The following is a 25,251-nucleotide window of genomic DNA, read 5'->3' on the forward strand; positions in this document are numbered from 1 at the left end:
ATTTTTTACCCCACCGTTCCTCCCTAATGAGCCAAGGGCAGCAAACCCCAGAATATTAACACAATACAATTAAAAAAAAACCCATAATAATAAAATTAATTAAAAACATCTAAAAACAATTAAAATTACCTAAAACAAATAAAAGCAATCACATACCCTCACAGCTTGTAATTTCCAGAGAAAGTTATCTTTCAGACATCAAATGCCTGGGGGAACAGGAATGTTTTAAAATCCTCCCTGAGCCTTAATGATGAAGGAGGGAGGGAGAAGTCACCATGAAAGCATTCCAGGAGTCAGGACCCTGCCGTGAGTCTGGGAAGCAACCTTTGACAGCACCAACAATAGGACCTGTTAACAAATATTTTCAACAGTTTTTCAACTCCTAAAGTGTTTTGTGATTCATCCCTTGCTTTTTAATCTCATGCCAATCCTGCCAGGAATATGGGAAGTTGCCTCATAGAAGTCAGGCTATTGTCCACTTGGCCAGTATTGTGATTAGCAGCAGGGCTCCAGGGTCTCAGACAGAAATCTTTCCCAGTAGAGGAGGCTGGGCCATTTGGGCTAGTGGGGCATTGCCCCACCAGTCTCAATCTGCCCTCAGCCACCACCACCCCCAATCTGTGGAAAGTGCCATAGCTCAGTGGTGGAGCACTTAGCACACTCAGTCCCCAACACCTGCAGAATGAATGTTTCCTGTTTGAAACCCAGGAAATCTGCTGCCAGCAGATAATACTGAGCGAGATGAATTGGTGCTGTGACTTGGTGTAAGGCAGCTTTCTGTGCCCCTGTCTTTCTTCTTATTTAAACCAAACCAATGGTTGGGACTGCCAATGAGCCCCCCCCTCCTTAATCTCAGTATTGCCATTGTAGACCTCTGCAGAGAAGAGGATGGGGGCAAAAGTATAAGCTGGCTCTGCCTGTCATTGGCTCTGACTGCTCTGCCTTCTGCCCTACCATTCCTAATGGGCACCAACCACCACTGATCTTTTCCCAACCCCTGCTACTGGATCCTTTCTAAACTGGAGTTTGAACCAGAGGCCTTCTGCATTTAAGACATGCATTTTGCCACTGAATTATAGGCAGAAAAGCAGCAACTTGCTACACACATCACCTTCGTTCTTCAATGTCCAAATGTAGCACTATTCACCATCCTTCATTGGGCTGACCTTGGAGTTTCTGTTTCCAGGCTGGAAGTTTGCTAGGCTGGACTTTTTCACTGAACTCATCACTCACAGGAATTACTCAATGGAGGGGACCGGGAGAGCAATGCAGTGTGTGAATCAGCCCTGAGGCACCCAGTTTTTTTGCTGCTAGTGCCTCACCATATCTGAATTGCGGAGAAAATGGTATTTGCCTTCAGGGCTCAGGAAGCCAGTCTATTTCAGCATCCTAGTGTCATCCGAAATGCTACAGTGTGGGCAGGAATGCCATGAAAGGAGAATTGGGAGTGGGTGGGGATAGACAGTTCTGCCTGGAGCATAATATAGATCTTTGCATGGGAAGGGCTGGTACATTTTATTTTATTTTACTTCTCTTCTACACCTTCTGCATAGATACTATCTATTTGGCATTATTAGAAGGTATGTGCTGATTTGTAAGGAAATGTTTCAGTGTATTTTAACAGCCTGTTATGGCAACTGTTCTTATCCAGTGCTCCAAGCAGCCAGATAGTACTGTTGGGGCTAACAGGGGAATTTCCAGAACGGAGGAAAGGGTCACCTCCCCCACCCTTCACCTAAAGCAGAACTGGCTCCACTATACTGAACACATAGCAGCTGGTGGATGTGACTCCCCTGAAGCCCTTAATCATCAGGCAGGGATATCAGGGATCAGACAGTCCTTATGGGATCATGGACCTAAGTTGTAAAGGGTCTTGCAAATTAATTCAGTAAACCTTGAACTTAGCCCAGTAGCACATGGACAGCCAATGCAAGCTTTTAAGCACTGGTGTTGTGTGCTGGCAGTTGTCTGTCTGCACCAATGATATAGCCACAGCATTTTGCACCAACTGGAGCTTCCAAACCAATCTGAATCTTAGCCCCACACAGAGTGTGTTGCAGTAATGCAGTCTTGAGGTTGCCACTGCATGAGTAATTGTGGCCAGGCTATTCTCAGTCCAAGAACAGCTGGAGTACCAGCTGTACCTGGCAAAAGACACTCCTAGGCACTCCAGTGCTGCTAGCTAGGTAGTTTTACAATTATACAAGTGACCTCTGCTACTCAAAGACTTTGTCTCCTGGCTTAAGGTTTTGATGGTGTGTAGCAAAACTTTGATTGGTGGTGTGAGACACCTTCCCAATACTGTTTCTATTTTTAATGTTATGACTGATAAAAGCCTCATACCTTCACTTAGAAGCTGCTCATCTCTGCTTCTTTTTCTGGTTCTCAGATGGTGAATTTGCTAATTTCTGATGGGGAAAAGAATGAGATGCTTATGCATTAGTTGGGAGCCATTGCCACTTTCTATTGCTCTCCCCACCCCCAAGGTGAATGTTCAATGTTTCTTGAATTTAGCTGACCTTATTAGCCCAACATGCAGTGAGCACCAAGTTCAACTACTAAGGGCAAATTACAATTTCTTCCTTCTGCTGGGACCCTTCACTCAGTCAGTTCTAACCTTCACCTTTTTTTCTTCTTACCACAAGGGCAAATTAAACAGCATCCTTCTCTTTTGGATCAAATGTTTTGCACAAAAACTCAGAACAGAGCAGGAGCATAGAGGCACTATGCTCGTTTCTTAGTGGGTGGGTCACTGTTGCTTACCAGGATGGGTGAGGTGGAGAGGGTGTCATGCAAACACTCTAGCAGAGCCCATCTGGCACTGCTGCTGGTGTGTTTGCTTCCAGGGCTCAGAAGTCAGTAGAAGGCTTTGGGGCTGTTCCTCATAGTCACTTGTTCCTAGTGCAGGAGTCGGGAACCCTCCCCCAACCCCCAATGTTGCTAGACTCCAACTCCAGTTAGCCCATCATCATCATCATTTTTTATTTGTATGCCGCATTTCCGCAGTTAAAAAAACAATGCTCAAGGTGGCTTACAGCATAACAAGATTTACATAATTACAAAAGTAATAAACAATAAATAAACCACATCAAAAAAAAAGACACAACCAAATGGGAAACAATTTCCACATAAATCAAAATCTAAAACTAAGAATACAGCATTAGTATCACAGTTTAAAATGACATAGGTAAAAAATAACAGCAATTCAAACAAAAACAAAACAAAACGGAGCTCTCTCTGCCCAGCAGCAGCAGCGGCAGCAGTCCTTTATAGAGCCCATCAGGCCCTGCCCTAGGTTAGGTGTTGAGTGGCAGGTCAGGGGCCCTAGGGTGCTGAGCAGGGGAGTATAGCATGCTGGATCAGGCCTTTGACTAATCTACTCCATCATCCTATACTCACAGTAGCCAACCAGATGCCTATGGGAAACCAGCAAGCAGAAAATGAACACAAGAGCACTTTCCCTTCCTGTAGTTTTCTAGCAGCTGGTATTTGTAAGTACTGCTGCCTCCAACTGTGGAGGTAAAGCATATCCATCATGGCTAGTAGCTATTGATAGTCCTCTCCTCCATGAATTTGCCTAATCCTCTTTTAAAGCCTTCCAAGTTGGTAGCATCACTGCCTCCTGGAGGAGCGAGTGCCGTAGTTTGGCTGAGTGTTGCATGAAGACGTGTTTTCTTTTTTCTGCTCAAAATCTTCCAACATTCTGCTTCCCTGGACGCCTACAAGTTCTAGTGCTATGAGACAGGGAGACAAACTTTTCTCTATCCAATTTTTCCAGGCCATGCATAATTTTATAATCTTCTTTCCTGTCACCTCTTGCCTTTTTTTCTAAACTAAAATGTCCCAACCACGGCAACCTTTCTTCATATAGGAATAAATCCACCCCCTTGATCATTTTGGTTGCCCTTTACTGAACCTTTTCCAACCCTACACTATCTTTTTTGAGGTTATGAGAACTATACACAGTACTCCAAATGTAGTTGCAGCTTATAATTGTATATCGGCATTATGATGCTGGTAGTTATCCTAGGTGGGGGGAGGGAAGTAAGGGAAAGACAACTGGAGTGGACTCTTTGGTCCTGGTTTCCACAATGGATCCCAGTGGTAGCATTTCTCTCTCAAAAACTGGCACATACATTATTCTTCTTCTTTGACGATCACTCGTAGCCAAGTAAGATTGTCTTCCATAAACATGGTTTTAACAATGAGTTCGTAAGTGACTTTGGAGGCCAATTCTGGACCCACACGTCCTTCCACAGTGGGGACATTGGTTCCTGGGCAGGAGTTGATCACGGTGTGGATTTGCCAGGCGTGCCTTCCTCTTAGCAAAGTCCATGACACCTTTGGTAAAGGCTGTTCTCCAACTGGAGCGCTCGCAGGCCAGTGTTTCCCAGTTGTTGGTGTTCATACAAATCATCCAATATCCAGATGGGTTTTTATACACTCCTTAAATATGTCCCAACCTTTCCAACAGCAGCTGGAACAAAGCATAAGCCAACTGTATTGTCTACACTCACTGGCTGTGGCTTTTCAGAATTTCAGGCATAGAGTCTCTTCTATTCCAGATGCCAAGGACTGAGCCACTTTTATGCACTGCATGTCGCCAGAAGAACATAATTTAGGAGTTTTCCCACTGACCTCTCCCATTGCTTTCTAAGCCCCAAGAGAATACATTTCCAATCAGTATGGAGAAAACTACTCTCCATTTTTCAAGCCCCAAATTGTTTAATTCCTTTTAAGAAGCTAAATTAATGTATTCAGTGCTGGGAAAGAAGTTAAACTAATAACACTTCGTTGGGTGTTATTAAAAACTTCTAGCCCCAATGGTATCCCTAAATGGTTTTCTGTAGTTTGCTGTCAGAATGATTTGAAGCTGTTAAAGAAACAGCTCTCAGTGTCTCTGTTGGTCAAGGAGAGAGGCTTTAGAGGAGTTTGCATAAACTCAACCCAGCTGAAACACTGCAAGAGTTCGTGCATACAACTTTGACAAGGCTTTTGTGAGCGACAAAGTGCTGTCCCCAATATTGCACTGCAATCTGGCTCAGCTTGAGCTAGGATGAAGAGGGCACTGGGAGAAAACACCTTACAGCGCCCTGGCAAGAAAGTGCAACATTTCAGAATAGAAGACAGCTGCTGATACTTCCAGCCTCACCTTGGCAGCTAAGGATGCTCCTCCCCATTGAAAGTCCCCTACTCTCTCTCTCACACACATACACACATTTCAAACGATGTTTTACAGTGTCATTATAGATGCCATTCTCATTCTACAGCTAGCTGTTCCACCGGGCCCCCTCTCTTCTTTCTCTTTAGAAAAGTCATTATGTCTGAATTGGAAAACAGCCCATTTCTTCCCCATTTTCAAGGATATTAATCTGTTTTACTGGTATTTCATTGGCAGGCCTGTGCAAGTGTTCTGAATACTTGCATAATTTGCTCAGCTGCCTTTTTCCCAAAGGGACTGGGTTATAAGTGATTCCATTTTTTATTGTAATATTATGGGGACATATTGGATTTCATTTTATTTCAGCTTATTTTCTTCCATTCTAAGAGGGAACACATTTTAGTATTTAGAGGATGGTAAGACTGAGGGCTGGAGGGGGGGGGGGAGAGATTTATACCTATTATTATACTACTAGCACAGGGGACATACACCCTATGTAAATTTCACCATTTGCCCCCCCCTTTCATTATCTTTTTTCAGTCTTACATAGAGAATAGCAGTGTTGCATGAAGCATTTTATTTTATTCATTACCCCCATCAACCAACCAACCAAGTAAACAAACAAGCAACAGAGTTCAATCTTGACTATGTCTGTTTGAAACAAATCAACTTCAAACTATGATTTATGAAGCTGGCTTGTTTCAGCAAACCGTAGCTAATATTAACCTCAGTTACATGCAAACCCTTTCAGTTAACCAAAATTGAAAGCAAAACATTTTGAACTTCTCCACATGGCCATGTTGGAGGAGAGGGAGTATACAAGCTCAGGTGGGAGTCTAAGCTCATTTCCATTCATAATAAGTTATGACTTACTATGATGTTTGAATGCCACTATGGTGCAAACCATGACGTGAAAAGCCTGTTCTTGCCTGATATTGTCCTTTATGTTTAAGATGCCATTCTATTAAATGGATAAAATTACTACTTACAGTTTCCAATCTTTAGGGCCACATTCCACCCAATTTTTACAGTGTGTGTTGTATAATAGGTTCCCCAAAGAACTTGAAACTCCACTCATGGGTGAAATTTACAGACACACAATGTATGACTTCTTGAAGTTCTATTTTGTGGCTCACATCTGTTAGGGAATTGTTAATGTCTCACAAATGTTTAGAAGATGAACCCGTGGAACTTTGATCAGAACTAAAGATGCCTAGTGAGAGAGATGTTCCTATCTGTTCTGGGCCCCTTGAAAGCATTGTCATGCACACAAAACCTCTTGGGACCTATGTGCCATGCTTGTGTATTTTGGATGATGCATCAATCTCTGATGAAGAACATGACCTACTTATTGCAGACAAGCCATGGATGTAGCATGACGTCTGAGACATCATGTGTGTCTTAGTAACCCAAATGACTTGAAGCTACACAAAATCCCTGATCACAGGCCAGAATGATGTGAGTGGGAAGGGCCTTTCCTCTTCCACATTAAAGAGTGGGAAAGAAGCAATGTTGGCACAAAATATTGGGAACTGCATAAGGTTACAGTTAAATGGAAATGAGTGCCAGCTCCAGAAGCAAAATATGGGGGAAGCTATTTGATTGGGGGCAGCTGTGAGGACTAATTCTGTGCTCATATTTCCTTAGTTCTGTTAATATGTTTGTTGGTTTTTGTGTCCTCTTTCTACTCTTTGAACCATCTCTGGGTTTGTGCAGCTGCTCCATCAACATGTCAGGGACAGATGGTCCCATTCCTGCTGGATGTGGCATTAGGGCAAACCAAGATTTCCTGGAACAGGCAGCTGACCTCTTTTTTTAATTATTGGCATAGAAGATTGCAGTTTCTGCATTTTGGTTTGACACCAGTGGCACCATGTCATTGAATTAGAGAATAACTTCCCTGGGTAAAGGGGAAAGCAAGGCATGGGTAGAAGGTACCTTGAAATGAGGAGGATCATGGGAGGAAAGTAAAAAGGTAGCCTGTTCTGCAAAATACATTATTTTAAAAAAAATATTTTAGGTCCTCTAGTTTTTAGCCTTCCACCTAATAGTTTTTTGGTGGGTTCAGCAGGTGGGAGGAGGAAAATGCATGCTTACTAGAAATAGATATGCAGGTGCACAGGAGATAATCTTGAAACATTTGAGGGTATATCCTGCGCAGCTCCAAATTTTCGTCTAACTGTGACTGCTAGAAAATTTCTACCTCCTCCTCCTTCTTTATTATCATATTCATAGAGGAATTTTAATATACAGTGGTACCTCGCAAGACGAATGCCTCGTAAGACAAAAAACTCGCAAGACGAAAGAGTTTTTCGTTTTTTGAGTTACTTCGCAAGATGAATTTCCCTATGGGATTGCTTCACAAGACGAAAACGTCTTGCAAGTTTGTTTCCTTTTTCTTAAAACCGTTAATACCCAGGGTGCATTGCTTGAAGACGTGCAGTTGCGACTTGACTTCGAGGAGCAACTCATAGCACGCGGTGTGGTAGCCTTTTCAATGCATTCCTATGGGAATCCGTGCTTCACAAGATGAAAAATTTGCAAGACGAAAAAACTCGCAGAACGAATTAATTTCGTCTTGCGAGGTACCACTGTACACAGTAAATAAAATAAAATAAAATATTTGAGCGGAAGACTTAGATTACATTTTTTAAATGTCAGAAGAACATATAGAATGCATTTTTAATGCTTGGCAAAATGCTGTAAATAAAAACCATTTGAACTGAGAAAAGTGCAATCCATACGTGACTGCAGAAATTTGGAGAAACTGCAGGAGGCAGCTGGAGAGAGCCCTGCTAGATTGTGTGGCTAGTGCTAGTCAAAGCTTGGTTGTTGTTAAAATTGTATACTGCCCTATACCTGCAGATCCCAGGGCTGTTACAACATAAATTCACAATATAAAAACACAAATGCATAATAAAAATAAAAACAACCCAATACCCGCCCCCCAACACATTTTAAAAGGGCATTTAAAAGAGGAATGTTTTTGCCTGGCACCTAAGGTTATAATGAATGTGCCAGGTGAATTTCCCTAGGGAGAGCATTCCACAAATGGGGAGCCACTGCAGAAAAGGCTCATTCTCATGTTTCCATCCTCTCAACCTCCTTGCACGTGGCCTCAGAAGATGATCTCAGGGTTCGGGTATGAAGTCCCACAGAAACAGCAGTCTGGGAGTCCTCAACATCGCCTCCAAGATCAGCTCTGTCAGGGACACTGCTGGGCAAGCAAGATAGTGGTAAACCAGCAGAATCCCATATCTGTCCCGATTGATCAATGCCAGGAACACACACTCTAGATTCCCTTCCAACTGAACAGACAGTCTGGAGAGATTTGGGGGGGGGGGGGAGAGAGAGAGAGAATATCTCTATAGACCACAGCAACTCCCCCTCCCCGAGCCTTGAGTCTGGCCTGATGCTGCACTGAGTACTCAGGTGGGGACAGGTGGGTGAGACCAACTCCACCCTGTTCTCCACCCAGGTCTCAGTGATACATGCCAGATCAGCCTCCTCATTCATAATTGGATCATAGGTGGGGGAGGTCTTTCTACAAGCCAACCTGGTATTCTTCAAGAGCAGCTGCAGACCCAAGGGCTGGCTGACGTGACAACCACAGTTTCCCTTACCCAGCCTGCCCCAATACGTTTCCTGGGGTTTGCTGTTATGTCCCCAATTGTTCAGACTGATTTAATTTGCTTTTAATTGTTTTAATACTTTTAACTGTTTTAAACTTATTTTGTAAAGGCTCTTGGTATGATGTGCTTGGAGTGGGGGAGAGCAGGGGGTGCCCTAATTACAGTGGTTCAAGGTTGGAGAGTTGGGGCAGGCAGGGGACATAACAGCAAACCCCAACCTGAGGTTCATCTGGCTGTCTCAACTTCCAAGGCTGCAGTTAACTTCCAGGGTCCCACACAATAGAAGGCAGGGGGCAGGTCCCGCATGACTCACAGCAGGTGCTGTAATAAAGAGGGAAATGTCTTGACCTTACACTCCTTTGGTGTGCCATTAGTGCACTGGGTGCATAGCTTGAGCTTTCTTGGTGTCAAGCAGACCCCCCTGCCCTCCCAGACTACTGAAGCAATCAGATTCTCAGTCTCCTGTGATTTCTAAAGTTTTGAGTAATGATAAAAGTGTCCTTCATTTCTCATAATATACTGCATTATATAATAACACTGGGGTGGCTGCAGATCTTCTAACATGGTTGTTAAACAGAAATATAAGGCTAACGGTTGGGATTGGAGACGCAGGGGCGGATGGATATAAGGTTGAGAGAGAACTCCTGCTCAGTCCAAATGATTAATCCTCCATGAATTTATTACATATGTCTCAGTTAAACTTGGCAATAAGCTTCTGTTTCATTGCAGTAAGCAAGTGTCTGAGAGCTGTGGGCTGGAGCAAAGGACACCAGTGGGCTGGGCTGGGAGTTTGTCCTTGCAGAACAGCAGCTTGAAATACGATGCCAATTAAAGCAAGGCCAGTGTTTTTACAACCCTCCTACTTGTTATAGATGCTAGAAGAGCTTTGCTGAATTTGTTAGTGAGAGAGAGTGATAGGAGGGTGTGCAGCCAGTGGTGTAGCGTGGGTGAGACTGCGTAGGACCGTGACCCCAGGCACATTTTTTTGAAGGGATTCAACCAGACACCCCCACAACGGGCTCCCTCATCAAGGCCAGAACTGTGGATAGGGAAGGTGTGCTGATGGACATCTGCAGTGGCAGAGATGGCATATACACCCCAAGAAAAGCACTTTAGGCACATGTCTGCAAAGCCTATTACACCTGGATCAAAGCATTATTCTAGAGCAGCTTTCTCCAGCCTACAACCAGGTGTAGTTGAGCTACAGCTCCCATCATTATCAGCCAGGATGGGGAAAGTTATGCTAAATATCAAATGATCAGCACTATTCTGTCCTACTATGGGAGGACTGGAATATTAATGCACTTTGTAAAGGTTAGTGGATATTTCTCACAACTCTGTAGTAATGTTAGAATTGTGTTGTCTCATCAAGTTTTTCTTTGTTTCTAAAATGTATACCTCCCCACTTTCAGTGGCAATCAGCTTAAAACCCAAATCCATAAATAGATAGTAGCACATTGAAAATGACAAAACAGTAAAGGATAGAAAATTAATAACTGGCTATTAAGGGCTTAAGAGTTTCAGAAGCTTTTAGGAATATGGTCTGACGGTTGGTCCATCAGTGTTCTTATCACTGACTGGCCGTGACTCTCCTGAGTTCAGGTAGAGGACATTCACAGTCTAGCAGGAGATGCCAGGCATCAAACCGGGGATCTTTTTGCATCCAAAGCAGATGCCTGTACCACTGCAGTACGCTCCTTTACCTTAAGTCTTTAAAAAGTCAAGCAAAACAGAAATGAGCTTGCCTGGTGCTAGAATTTACAGTGAAGGAGGCACCAGCTAGATTCCACAGGTGGGGCCCCACCACTGAAAGGGCATTCTCCCTGGCTGCCACCTACCCTGATTCAAAGAGTGAGACTTCCCTGATAATATCCTCAATATATGTCAATGTGCAGGCAGTGCAAGACTTGGGGTTTTCATTAAAACACTTTTTTTTCAGGAAGGGGAGTTTTCCAAGAAACCAACCAGTGTGTGTGTGTGGGGGGGAGAGATTTGATAAACTTAAATATAAGGGCCTGCCTTTGCTGTACATTGTAATAAGAAGCTGTACAAGCATAGGTAGCAAGTTGCTGCTGTCTTCCTTATGAGCTTCGTCACCCAAGACCCTGACCCCCCCACCCCCCTCAGAGATCTTGAGGATAGATAAGTCTGGGTTCTTGAATCACCACAGGAATGTAGTCAGCAAGCTCCAGATGCAGCACCCCAACTTTCATTATTCCAGACTCCTGGCCATGCTGTCTGGGACTGGTAAAAATTCAAGCCCAACCTGGAGGGCAACACATTGGTTGTCCTGAGACTTCCACAGTGAATGAGAGAATGAGGCCTCTGTTTTCTCTTTTCTTGAGGATGCACCATTAACCTCGTACTTGAATGTCTCCTCAAACCAGCTGCAACCTGAGAGGACCCTTCTGCACACCAAGCTCTTTTGGAGCCACATGAGATATCCTGGCTGTGCTGGAAAGCACACCTGTATGACCCTGTTAACTGTTGAGCGGTCTTCTAGGATACCTGAAGGCCTTTTCTTTGTTGCACACGGACCTACTTCTCGCTGCAAAAATACTTAAATCTTCAGCTTCCTCTAGGCTGGTGCTGGAACACACATTCTGCCTGATGCATTAAGCCCTACTGGGAGCTGTCCATGGTCCTGATAATCTTGCACTCTGATTTATATGTTGAAGGGCCTCACACCATATTAGGCCTCTCTCTTGCTATGTAGAAATATTCTTGAAGGGTATATGTGTCTGAGATTAAGTGAGTTTGGAGGCAGGTGTTAGAACAAATTGTGCCATATATATATATGCTGTGGACATATATATATATATATATATATATATATGCAGGTTTTGGTGTCCTCGGGTGTCTTCCCGTGTAAAAGTTGGGGTGTCTAGGCGACGTTTCGACGAGGTCTCACTCGTCATCTTCAGGCTGGTGCTTTCGGCTTCTTGTTACTGGAACAGAGCGGGATCTCAATGTTTGAGTTCCTATAAATACTGTAGAGGGGGTGTGGTGTCTAGCCTCCAATGTTCTGGGCAGAGAGGAAGTTCCCAGGCTAGTGTGCCTTTTCTTCTTTTGTTCCCACACTAGCCTGGGAACTTCCTCTCTGCCCAGAACATTGGAGGCTAGACACCACACCCCCTCTACAGTATTTATAGGAACTCAAACATTGAGATCCCGCTCTGTTCCAGTAACAAGAAGCCGAAAGCACCAGCCTGAAGATGACGAGTGAGACCTCGTCGAAACGTCGCCTAGACACCCCAACTTTTACACGGGAAGACACCCGAGGACACCAAAACCTGCATTCCTGTACCCGTGAAAATCTACGAAAGCATATATATATATATATATATAAAGAAAAGTAGTAAAAACGTTATTTCTCCCTTATGAGTGATTGGAGTGTAGCCTGGCCTTCTCTAATGAGAGGCTGTAATTGCCCTGAGGTTTTATATGCATCATGCATGACTATGAAATACTAAATTAATGACAGAGCAGTGCAAAAACACAGGTTTGGTGTTGCTAAACAATGAGGTAGAAACAGCTGATCACTGGCCAGTAAGTTATATTTGAATGGGTCACTGACTAGCTGCCTGATGGTGATGGACAGGCTTAGTGAAGAGAAGACCTTAAACCCAGTTAATGATAGAAATATTGGCTGTTGTGGAAAGCTGGACCTAAAAGACTAGGAAGCTATGCTGGTAAGATCCAGCCACATTGGTTTTGTATCTTGTGTCCAGGATGGCAAAGTGCTAAATAAGCCATGACTTCATTTAGCTCGTGAACACCATGCCATGATTGGTGTGCAGATGGACTTTAAGTGTTCCATCTGAAGATTGTTTATCTCTTTTCTCCACAACTGTCTCCACCATGATGCTCTCAAAATTTGATGCAGCTATTACCCACTTTCCCTTAATTTTCCTCTTGATCTCTGCAGACAGAAATGCTGGGCTTGGAACAACTTTGGTTGCGTTAATTAAATGTGTTGCTTGAAACTGTTTGTTTTGACAAACTCAATCTCTCTGTCTTTCACCTTTAGAGGTGACCCAGTGTTATGTTTGTTTTTTCAGGTGTTTACACCTGTGAGTGTCAAGTTCTCCCCTCCCCCACCAATCCCTCTGAAACAGTTGCTTGTTACATCTCAGAACTAAACAACCTCCAGTACATGATTGCTACAACTGTGTGCTGAAGACTGCAAATTGCACAGTAATTCACTCAGTATAAAAGATTAGCTTCCTGTTTGTTGACTTGGTTTATTGGCTTGTCATCCCATTTAGCATGTAAGAAATAAAAAAGTATTTATCCTTTGAATTAAAAAAGTTTACTGCTATAAAATTCCCCCTTTTCTTTCTTTACACTGTAGCTTAATCCCACAGTACAGAGCAAATTAGATCACATTAATGCTTTGGACAGCATTCAGGTTATTATTGCAGTAACTTTAATGTGGGTCTGCTCTTGAATACAGAACCTTCAGCTGGTTCAATTTTGCACTTTACATATTTATTATTGTATTTGTAATCAGCACGATCATAGAAGTATATCAAGGCAGTACAAAACATGCAAAGCCATAATAATATGAGTGAATGCACCCATGAAAGCATCATTAAAAACACCAATACATCCTGGAAGGTTATAAAGACAAAATAATATTCCTAAAGTCTATCTAAAAATACAGTGGTTGCAATGTTGTTAAGGATAATTTACTGTAGGGAATCACCTCTCACCAATATTGGGAGACCTGTAAATCTCCAACTGGGAGATCCTGAATGGATCCAGTACCAATGGAGCTTGCATTTGGCACCAAATTTAAAAGGTACTGAATGCAAGCCATACTTGCCAAGCAGTGCATTTTAAAGTTTCCTGGTTGTTACTTTGCAGCCATGTCTTCACCTGTCCCACACTTGATGTAATATATCTCATTACGTGGGAATCACTACTAAATTGCAGGAATCACTACTGAATTGGAATGGCAGGAACATGTCACCTAGTGTGTGGACTTGTAGAACCTCAAGTGAGAAAAATCTTTGGTTTTTTTTTTAAAAAATAAAATATCAGAAAATAGTTTTGCATAGTAAATAAGCTAAAGGAAACAAAAGAAAACAACATTTTATTTAAGTTGCTTTTGGAAGTGCAATTACATATATATTGAAGGATATTAAAGGAGCGGGGAGAAGAATGGGGCGGAGAAGAAAAGGAAATGCTGCCAAGTATTTTGGGCTCTAAAGATATTTAACAAGAGAAAAGAACAAAGTCTGCGGCTGTTTCATCCGATTTTACTTAGCGGGGGGGGACCCCACACACATTTTTTAAAGTCAAAATTTAAGCCTTTATTGTAGAAGCTTTAAACAGGCTCACTGAACTTTGATGAAGACCTCTGAATGAGGCATTTGAACTTCTGAAGCTGCTGTAGCCAGCTATGCTTTGATATAAATGTGGGACTAGAGAGAGGGAGGGGAAGGAATAATAAAACAAAACAAACAATGACTATGTCTCTCTGTGAACTCTTGTACAACTAAGAATCAGTTATGCTGGAGGCTGTGCAGCCACCCAATTTCTTTGAAGAAGAAGCCTTTTTGCTATCTACCACACCCAAAATATTTTTTTCCTGTGCTAGCCATCACTTGGTCTGTTGGTGGCTTAGGCACAATCTGCCACTGGTACTTTGCTACTGAAAGCAATTATAATCAGGTCTGTACTTCTGAATGACACTCATTGTTTTGAAAGATACATTATTGGATACCCTACACATTTTATCCATGGGCTCCTTTTCTTATTGGCTAAAAACTGAAATATAAGAAGGTAAGTGGGGGACTGTCACATCTGCAATGAAGTTTGAAGATTTGTAGACAGTCTTATTGCATAAAATGTTTCTAGTCTACAGAAGGGAATTGTGGGAGAAAATTGAGCCTACTAGTTCATTTAGATAATCTTCAGAGGTCCTGGTTTGCACAATCTCCTGTTTGCCATGTTGCTGTGACTAGTGGCTGCACAAGGCAGGTTCTTCTGTGATGGCATCTTGGTAATGAAACTTATTCCGTACCATATGTGCACATAATGCTAAACCAACATATGTTATTTGTTTAAATCATAATATGCAAATTCTGGTGCACTCTGCTCAAGCATTCCCCTTTCACTCCTCAGTTATAACCAAACGGGAAACCAAGGACAAATGCATCATGGTTTGTGGTGAGAGAAACAAACCATGAATGCCAGCTCAGATGTCATGCCAATTCACATGGTTTGTTGCACCTGAATAGAAAAGAAGAGGAACAAAACAGATTTATGCTTGTACACTTTATGGTTTAAACAAACCACACACCTTGTATTAGCATTATATGTGAACACCAGCATTGTTTTGTGGGCATATTGGACTAAGCCAGGGCTTCAAATCTGTGCTCAGCCATGAAGTTCACTGGGTGACCTTAGGCCAGCCACACAACATTTTCAGCATAACCTACCTCACAGTGTTGTTGTGAGAATAAAATGGGGGTGGGTGGGATGGAGATGACCTTGTATGTCATTGAGCTCCTTGCGGGCAATGTAGGATATAAGTGCAAGCGAGCAAGCAGGCACAAAATAAAGTCAATTAAGACCCTATTATTTCAGAGAGTGTTTGGGATAATAGGCAACTCCTTACATTCTGCCCTTTTTCATCTCCGGTGTACTGTTGATGCTGTGCCCCTTGGATAGTGACATGGGATGTCAAATATTTTAAATAAAACAAATTAACCTGCATCTGAGCTGGCCATTCCATCTGCAGGAACTAGCCTGGTCATTCAAAAGCAGAAGTTTGTGGGGGTGGGTGGGGATTGGCTTCTGAAAAGTTTATGAAATAAAAACCATTATTTTTTTAAAGTCCTAGGTTTCTGCCATAAAACTTCAAGGTAATTGGAGGTCTGGGCCCGTGTTAACCATCTCAATTAGTTCCTTTGTTTTTGTCTCTTAAAGTTTTCCTGGCTTCTCAAGCTGTTCCAAAAAATCCTTTCCCAGTTTTTAGTGGTTTCCATGATGTAATTTTTTTGCAAAATGTGGTATTATGGCAGTATCTCTCCCTTGCCCCAGTCACCTCTGATCTCTGCAGCAAAATTGTGAAAACAGCCTTATAATCAATGTAATTGGAAATCAGAGTTAATGAGAACCTTGGCATTCACAAAATCCCCAAAGTGATGTTGGGCTTCAGACGCTAGATAAGAAAATGATTGGGCTCAACTGAAAATCGATTTGCCTAATTAGAAGATGCATACTCCCAACAGCCCATGTGGGAAAGACACTTTAACCCCCACCACTAAGGTAAGACAACCTGTTGGCCCACAAATGGACATTTTCTAGGCTAGTGGTTCCCAATTAGGGGTCCGGGGACCCCTGGGAGTCTGCAGAACACACTCAGGGGGTCCACGGCATCATCCCCTGCCAGGGAACTCACTTATCTTGTTAATTGCACAGTGAATTAAATCCCCCCACTAAATCTTTTTTGTGTTTTAATATCACAAATTTTATGGTCTATTTTTTAGTATTTCTAAAATCCTTTGCTTATTAGGGCCTACCCTACATTTTATTGCTTTGCACAGGTAACTACCATAGAGTTATCAAAATTTTCAAAAGTAAGGGGTCCATGGCTTAGCTTTTGAAAAATATGGGGTCCTCAGTAATTAGCTAATTGGGAACCACTGTTCTAGGCAATAGTGTTCTATAATGAGATATAATAGCAACTCCCATTATTTGTGAACTCTTTTATGTTCTTTGTTCATTAATTTCCACCTACAGACAATTTCCCACTCTGTATGGAGTTCAGGGTTTGAAAAAGTTCCAGTTTCTGGCCAATGTTATTACTAAAGATCTTTCTAAGACCTGTCACCCTGCCTGGTTGCTGCATCTCTGAGAAAGCGTGCGTAGAAGTTACAACCTACACATACCTTTGCCACTTGATAGCCCCTTAAAACAGCTAGAAAGCAGCTTTCTAGTTTTGCACATCTGGGGAATCCTTTTTGGCTTCTACTAAATTGGGAGCTACCAGTGGTCACTCTTTTGTTCCTGTTCTATCTGCAAAGCAGGGAATGGTCTGTGGGAGAAGAACACATACCAACTCAGACAACCGGTCTAACATCTCACTATTATCTACAGTGGCAGTAGCACTCCATGCGCAAGGAATGTTCAGAGGCTCATTATTTATTTATTTGATCTTCCTAGGATCATGTTGTTTGGGATCTACAGTCTGGTTGCTGATTTATTATCAAACTAACATTTGCTCTGCTTTCTGTGGTTACCGCTTGCACTTGCAGGGAGCAGTTTTGTTGTCAGTGAAGGAAGTTATTTGGACATCTCTGACTGGCTGAACCCGGCAAAGCTCTCTCTTTATTATCAAATCAATGCCACTTCACCTTGGGTGAGGGATCTCTGTGGACAGAGGACTACAGATGCATGCGAGCAGCTGTGTGATCAGGAGACTGGTAAGTGGAAACATGGTTGGGGTTATGGTATGAACCATAGCTGTCAACTTTCCCCTTTTTTTAAAGGGGAATTCCCTTATTCCGAATAGGATTCCTCGCAAGAAATGGGAAAAGTTGACAGCTATGGTATGAGCCACAAGTGACTGTATAAAAATGAGAGAGACATTACTTTGAGAACCACTGCAATAAGAGGGGCGTGTGGTTTCTGCAACCCTCTTTTCTTCTGGCTGGTCTAAGGAACTCTTCCTAGGCTTCTGACATTTTGTCTTCTATTCACAAGTGCCAAGAATCACGTAAAATATGTTTTTTATGGAAAGATTTTCATGCATAACACATAACATCTCTGTTTTCAGTTCACATAGTTCTGTCTACAGGTCAGTTACATTTGGTGTGATACATTGCTGTCATAGGCATTGTGAGGGTGAGGGAGAGAAAAATGTAGGGGGAGAGAGAGGGGAGACAGAAGTGGAGGCAACACTTTCCCTTCTTTTGCATAGTGTGTGGGGGGGGTTGTGTCAGCATCACATGGATATGTTCTTCATCTATTCATTTATTTATTAGTTTTCATTGATGTAAGAGATTGGGGAGCCCAGGGTATAGTTGGTTGCATTCAGTTGATTGCAGTGAGTTTTGTTTGTGTGTGTACTATGAATCACTGTTGTGGACACCTTGTCCTTCACTTAGTGATATATTTGCAAACCTACGGAGTCCCCTACAAGCAGTGAATAAGGTGTGTGTGTGTGGAGGGGGGAGTTTGGGCGACTTCTAAATTTCCTAGTTGGAATCTGGACAGATTCACTTTGAAGACAGGTTGGGAACAGCCCATGCAAAGAGGAGTTTGAATTGTCAGTTCCCCCCCGATGAATTCTGAAAAAGCTGCCATGGATGCTTCCTTAATGAAGATGCTGGTTTAGATGTTGCACTGGCAGATTGGAAACTTCTTTCCCTAACTCACAACACAGTTTTAGCTTAAAGACCTGCTTAATAGACACATGGGTCCTTATCACTTGACAGTCTTTCTACAGTCCTGGGTGTATGGTGTCTTCATGGTAGAGGCCTGTACAATTGTACAAAGACTTAATTTAAATTGTACAAAGGCTTGTTCAGGAACACCATGGGATGAACCCATGATAAAACAGTTCCTGTGCCATTGCTGTAATGTCCAAAGGACACTTGAGTAGAAAGGCAAGCTGCCTTAGTTCTGGTAAAGCTTCTTGTGTCTTAAAAAACAGTGCTAAAAACTAAATAGATAAAGCTGGAGATTTTACTTGGCTTATCCTGCTCCCCATAGTGTAACTTGCCCTTTCTCTCCTAGCCCCTCAAGGAGATCCTCTGGAGCAAGATTTTGGGGGAGGTGGGGGGTGGAGAGGAAGGGAGCTCTTTTTGCAGGACACCACTTGTTCAATGCTGAATTGAACCTTGGGGGGGGGATAATAATTTGGTTTTAACCAATTAAAAGTGAATACACTTTTAAGTGAACTGGAAACCTCGATCAAGCAGGGTTCAAGTGGACAGATTTACAAACCCCGTCCAGATACGGAAAGGTCAGAGCCCGAGGAGGCAGGGCTGGCATGTGCAGCCACACCCCTCCCAATATGGTTTCACTTCTGTAATGCCTGTTTGGTAAAGGTAAAGGGACCCCTGACCATTAGGTCCAGTTGTGGCCGACTCTTGGGTTGCGGCGCTCATCTCGCTTTACTGGCTGAGGGAGCCAGCGTACAGCTTCCGGGGTCATGTGGCCAGCATGACTAAGCCGCTTCTGGCGAACCAGAGCTGCACATGGAAAAGCCGTTTACCTTCCCGCCGGAGCAGTACCTATTTATCTACTTGCACTTTGACATGCTTTCAAACTGCTAAGTTGGCAGGAGCTGGGACAGAGCAACGGGAGCTCACCCCATCGTGGGGATTTGAACCACCAACCTTCTGATCAGCAAGTCCTAGGCTCTGGTTTAACCCACAGTGCCAGCCACGTTCCTTAATGCCTGTTTATTGTGGTATTTATTTTGTTTACTGTTGTAAGCTGTGCTGTCCTGAGTGGTGTATTCGCACCAGAAGGGTGGGATACATTAGTGTTGCTAATAATAAGCATGTAAATAGTGTTGGCATGTAAACAAAATTACAAAGAGCATCTGGGAAGAAGTCTAAATGGGAAAACAACCCACTTTAAACTTGAACCTCTACTGCTGATACAACTATCCAATAGGGCTGTTCCCCAAAGACAGCTTTGTGCTGCCCAGGAGAACAAGGGGATCCTTTTGCTCAATGGTCTTTCATGGTTTATAATGGGTGCTGTTATCAAATGGGACAGCCACACAGAGATCCAAAGATGACTGGTTCAGGTCTCACCACCCTTGTGGCATGGGTAAATGGCAGAAGGCACCAAACAGCCTTATCACAGGCTTAACAATTTCTGATTTCCTTTGGATAGCAGACTAAGAAATTGTTCCTCTGACATTCAGTTAATAGTTTGTAGGCTCTTGGGAGAGGATCAATCAATCTGCAGCTTTCTTTGCATGCTTATGGATCTTGGAGACCTTTGTGGCTTCATTCTTCTAGGCAACCAATAGTGCAGATACAGGGAACACATTTGTTCATTTTACTGGTGCTCCTTTGGGCTCCTGGCTGTGCAAATGGCACTCTGGGCTGCTGGCAGCAATCTGGTTCATGGACTGCGGTGGCTTGCATATTGAAACACAGAAGCACAGCTTGGTTTGCAGATCTTGGACGGCAATGAAGAACAGAGGTCAGGATGCATGCAGAGGGATGGATTTCAGGACCAATAGCAAGTTTTGGCCTCATGCCATGATTCCTTGGGGGAAATTAACATTGCATCATGATGGTTTGGGAATGATCTAAACGGGCCTTGCTGAATTCATAGAGCATATCCTTGCTACAGACACAAATTTGTCCCTTTCAAACACATCTGCAGCATGTAGCCTCTTCCAAGCCCCTGACACAGGAAATTGTGTGCGACATCATCCAAACAGCAGTATCTGCTGGGATTTGGAGGGTTTGTTTTTGAGTTGCTTGTCCTCAACCAAAACAGTAGCAAAAAAGCACAGAGGAGTTGGCAGGTCCAGGGGGTTGTGTCCATGTCATTTTCATCAGAGGTAAGGGTAATCACATCTTGTGAAGAGTTGGCTACACCTATGCAATGCCACCAGTTGCTATAAGAGTTTGGGAGCAGGAAAACAGAAGCAGCTGCCTTAAGTCAGGTCTGTCTAGCCCAGAATTGCCCTTTCTGAGAGGCGACGCCTTTCCAGGGCAAATCTCTTTACCATCACTGGCTCTCCCAGGGTTGGGTAACACCTTTAAGTCTAAGGTCTGTCATTTCTTCCTAGCAACCTTCTGAGGACCATGCTCCAGGGGTGGGCAGCCACAGAGGCAAAAGTGTGTGAGGCAGTGTATATAAATTATGCCTTCGCAGAGTAGGCTATTTTCTACACACAAACACACATCCCTGTCCTCCAGAAAGGCAAATAAGACACACCCTTGGGAGTTCAAGGATACATTATAGCCAGGGAAAATCCATCAGCATGTGAAGCAGACCTAGTGAGTGGTGTGGTCATGGAAGAGGGCTGTGTGGCCTGTGGAGAAGGAGAGGCCTGGAAGGGTACATTTGGCCCCTGGGCCTAAGGTTCCCAACACGTGTGCTATTTAATCCTTCCGACTTTCCATGTCAGGATGGACATGGAACCTTATGCATGTAATCCTAATGTGTTCCACATTCAAGCTGTTTATAGTGTGGACCAAGCCAAACATTTTCATAGCCCTTTAGACATGTCTAAAGGTGCTTATGTCCCCTTCAAAAGAAGCACAAATATGTTTTGAGATTACAAAGTTGATTATTTCTGAGCCTTTCTGGTATCTGAACAAAACAATTAAGTCCTGTCATATTGTGTGTGTGTGTGTGTGTGTGTGTGTGTGTGTGTGTGTGTGTGTGTTTTTAAGAGATGCTGCTTAGACCCCTGACCTTCAGTGTATCTGATGGGAATGCATTTTGTATAATGCAAGAAGGAAAATTCTGCCATCAGAGATCCATTAATCTCCAGGCAGAATGTTGAAATTGTGTTACAGCTTGCCATCTTTAGTTTGCTGAAATGAAGTTTCCCATAAAGTGAAGCCTGGAGCAAAAGCTTTAGCTGTGGGTATTAGAAGCACTAATTTTATTGTTTTTTCAGGTTTATAGAGCTTCAGCTTCAGCTGTCATGGAATAAAGAAATATAAAAGGTGTTTGGGCCTTTTTTTTCTTTTCTCTGTTTAGGGAAGGGGGAGAGATGATTGAGTGGGGCATGATGGAAAAGTACAGAGTTATATATGGTATGAAGTGGACATAAAGGGTTTCCCCCTAAGGGGGCTTAGTACATTTATGGATTGGGGTAAGAGGTTCATCAACGGGCATCAGCCATTGTGGCGCAGTGGAGTAGCTCATGGTCCAAGGCAGTCCATCTCTGAATACCAGTTGCCAGGGGGTAAAATAACAATGTTTGACTGCTGCTTTTGTGCCCTGCGTACCAGCTTCCCTGAGGCATCTGTTTGGCTATAGCAGGAAGCAGAGGTGCATCTTTGGTCTAACAGTCTTATGCTATATTTCCTTGCCACCTATCCTGCTGTTTGGGACACGGGTGGCGCTGTGGGTAAAACCTCAGCGCCTAGGACTTGCCGATCGCATGGTCGGCGGTTCGAATCCGCACGGCGGGGTGTGCTCCCGTCGTTCGGTCCCAGCGTCTGCCAACCTAGCAGTTCGAAAGCACGTCAAAGTGCAAGTAGATAAATAGGTACCGCTTACCAGCGGGAAGGTAAACGGCGTTCCGTGTGCTGCACTGGCTCGCCAGATGCAGCTTGTCACGCTGGCCACGTGACCCAGAAGTGTCTGCGGACAGCACTGGCTCCCAGCCTATAGAGTGAGATGAGCACACAACCCTAGAGTCTGGCAAGACTGGCCCGTATGGGCAGGGGTACCTTTACCTTTACCTTTATCCTGCTGTTTATCCAAAATATTTAAACCCTAAAGCATCATGCAAAGTTTCTCAAGCAAACTCCTGCTGTTGTTAAATCCAGACAGTACAAAACAGTGATACATATTGCATTATCACAGTGTCCATAATACACACACTGTTGTTGTTGTTGTTAGTGCAACAAATCCACTTTTAAGAAGAAACAAATTTTCTTTGCTCAGGAAAGTGACAGGGAAATGCGTAGAAAACTGTGGGATGAACAATGTCTTAACAGGAAGGCATATAAACTCCCTGCAAGCAAGTTTGTATGAATGCCTGTTGTTGCATAACCTCCCCACAATCAAACCAGAGCAATTGCTCAATAAATAAGCTTTGTGCAAGTAAATCAGAATGAATGCTACACTAGGCAGGTCCTCTAGGGGAGCCCCAAGTCAACCCCTCACAGAAAGGCATTCCATATACAGGGCACCACCACTGGGAAAAAACACTTTTCTGGCAGAGAAATCTGGAGAAGGTCCTTCAATGAAGATCTTAAGGCCTGGGTGGGAATATATAACCACAGGTGCTCTTTCAATTAAGCTAAAGGTAAAGGTAAAGGTACCCGTGACTGTTGGGTCTAGTCACGGATGACTCTGGGGTTGCAGCACTCATCTCGCTCTTTAGGCCGAGGTAGCTGGTGTTTGTGCGCAGACAGCTTCTGGGTCATGTGGCCAGCATGACTAAGCCGCTTCTGGTGAACCAGTGCATGGAAATTCTGTTTACCTTCCCACCGGAGTGGTACCTATTTATCTACTTGCACTTTGATGTGTTTTTGAACTGCTAGGTGGGCAGGAGCTGGGACTGAGCAACAGATTCGAACTGACCTTTACACCACAGCACCACCCGTGTCTCCATTCAATTAATCTAGTCCACAACAATTTATGATTTTTAAGGTTAAAACCAGCGCTTTGATTGGCCTTGGAGTGGAAAGTAGTGCAAGTGACAAAGCACTGTACTAACTGGTGCCTATCAGTAGCCTGCCTATTAGTAGACCTTGCCGTAAACCTCAGTCTTCAGTGGGAGTGTATCTCTGAGTACCATTTGAGGGATGACATAGTAGGGGCAGACGTGTTAGCTTGCAGTAAATATTCAGTGTAACCAGCTGTCGGGCTCATTATACAGGTCTGTGGAGATAGAAAACTGTGGCTGCTTATAATTGGAGGTGAGTTTTGAACTATTAAAAGTACCACCTTTTTGTTATCAGAAAACAAACATTTTATTATTTGGCTGCATTAAGCTAACTAAGGGAATGTGCATATCTTTGATTACCGTAATTGCATATTTGAGTCCTACCCAGCCCTAGATTTGCAAGGCAATTTCAGACAGATGTTTGGGAGTACATTCAGTGACAGAGGGTGTGCAAATGCCGTCTGGGGCGGGCGTGTAGGGTGCTCCCTTGGGGGAGGCAGGGCACGGAGTGAACCTGCTGCGACTCCTCTTGCAAATTACATCCAGGGCGTACCTGGAAGCAGAACTGTGGCTACGTTAGAGGTAGCTGTGCTGCTTCCTTGTGCGCCACAGCACAAGAGAATGGTGGCAACATTGCCCTACCACGGCCAGGCACAGGGGAGCAGTTTGGCAGCTTCATAGCTCACTGCAGCCTCTCTCCCTGGGTCAGGTTTGTCCTAAGGGTGGAGCTGCTCGGCCTCTCTCTGGAGCTGCCACAGCTGGGCACAAGCCAACCTCCACTGACAGAGCCTCTGGTGGGGCACCTGGTTGCACTCCTTCAAAATTGTGCCCCGGACCATGGCCCCCCACACTATGCCACTGAGTACATTGTCATCTTTGCAGGGAGGAAAAGGCTCATAAACTAGCAGTTCAGCTGAGAGATCCCTTTCCCCAGAGGTGTGGTCTAAAGCTGAAAGGAAGACTGGTCTCTGACTCTGCTCAAGGCCACACCCAGACAGTCAGAGGAGAGACACTGAAAAGTCTCAGAGTCTCTGCAGCTGGAGGGCATATCAATCAAAGTACAAATTAACAACAACAACAACAATTCTCATTGAGAACTGGAAACCGTGACCTGTGTTGGAGGTTGTATGCTGTGGAATGGTACAGTCGGGGTCAGCCAGATTTCAAGCAAGCTAGCCTATGTCCCCTGCCTAAACCTAGCACATCACATGCAGTTAGGGTTGCCACCCATACCTTAAAAAAATGGGATTGTCCCGTTTTGGGGGTACAGAGTCTCCTGTCCCATTTGCCCTCCAATTTGTCCTGTTTTCGAAGTTATAAAGATAAAATTTGTGCTCTCACCCTAACTTGCTTGTCTCACGCAACTAGAAGTTGCTAAGTGCTTAGGAAGTTGGGTCTGTGCTTCCCTCCAAAGCCAACTGATTGATGCTCAAGACTAGCCAATAGTGGAGCAGCAGCCTTTTCGAAGGGGAGAATGTGGGCGTCAGAAGCAGCTTGAGTAAGGAGTCATTTTGTTTTGCTTTGTTTGCAAGATGAAGCATGTAAACAAGCATTTGGGGATGGGGGCTTGTTTTGTTTTGATCCACCACCTTTTTGTTTAAAGCATTGTGTCCCAGAAGCAGCAGCTCTGGTGCATATGAATACGAGTGATCACTGATCAGGTGTCCTTTATTAATCCTGCCAATTAATTGTTTTCGAAAGATGCTTTCCTCCCCTTCTCACACACAGAACTAAATGCATCTCTTATGATGGCACATGCCACCTAGAATTGCTAGATTTGGTTGTGGGTTTTTAAAACAAATATTCAAAAAGGCAGGACTAGGTTGGCCCAAGACATTTTGCTACCTGAGAAAGAACAGTGGGGTAGCAATCCTTCTTCCCAGAGGATTCTGGGAATTATATCTCTGGGAAAGGAACAGGGGGTCTCCAAGACTGTTAAAGTGGTATAAGAGTGCTTTGAATGGTGCTTTAGTTAAGATTCCTGCACTGCAAGAGGTTGAACTAGATGACCCCCAGGGTCCCTTCCAGCTGTACAGTTCTATGATTCCATGAATGCCTATAGATAACAGATGAGTTCTTTTTAGTAAAAAGTAAAGGGGCCCCTGACCATTAGG

The 25,251-nt window shown here is 43.7% G+C and overlaps 1 protein-coding gene across 2 annotated transcripts in view; it reads left to right on the forward strand.

The window, feature by feature from the left end:
• The window catches only part of ASTN2 (astrotactin 2), a 661,500-nt gene that overhangs the window by 324,871 nt on the left and 311,378 nt on the right, over positions 1-25,251 (forward strand). For both annotated transcript variants that reach the window (XM_083721626.1, XM_083721627.1), the window contains exon 7: positions 17,064-17,231. In XM_083721626.1, coding sequence (XP_083577752.1) covers positions 17,064-17,231 — 168 coding nt within the window. The remainder of the gene's footprint in view (positions 1-17,063; positions 17,232-25,251) is intronic.

Source organism: Podarcis gaigeae (genome assembly GCF_964106915.1).
Source record: "Podarcis gaigeae genome assembly, chromosome: Z".
In the NCBI taxonomy this organism is placed as follows: Eukaryota; Metazoa; Chordata; class Lepidosauria; order Squamata; family Lacertidae; genus Podarcis; species Podarcis gaigeae.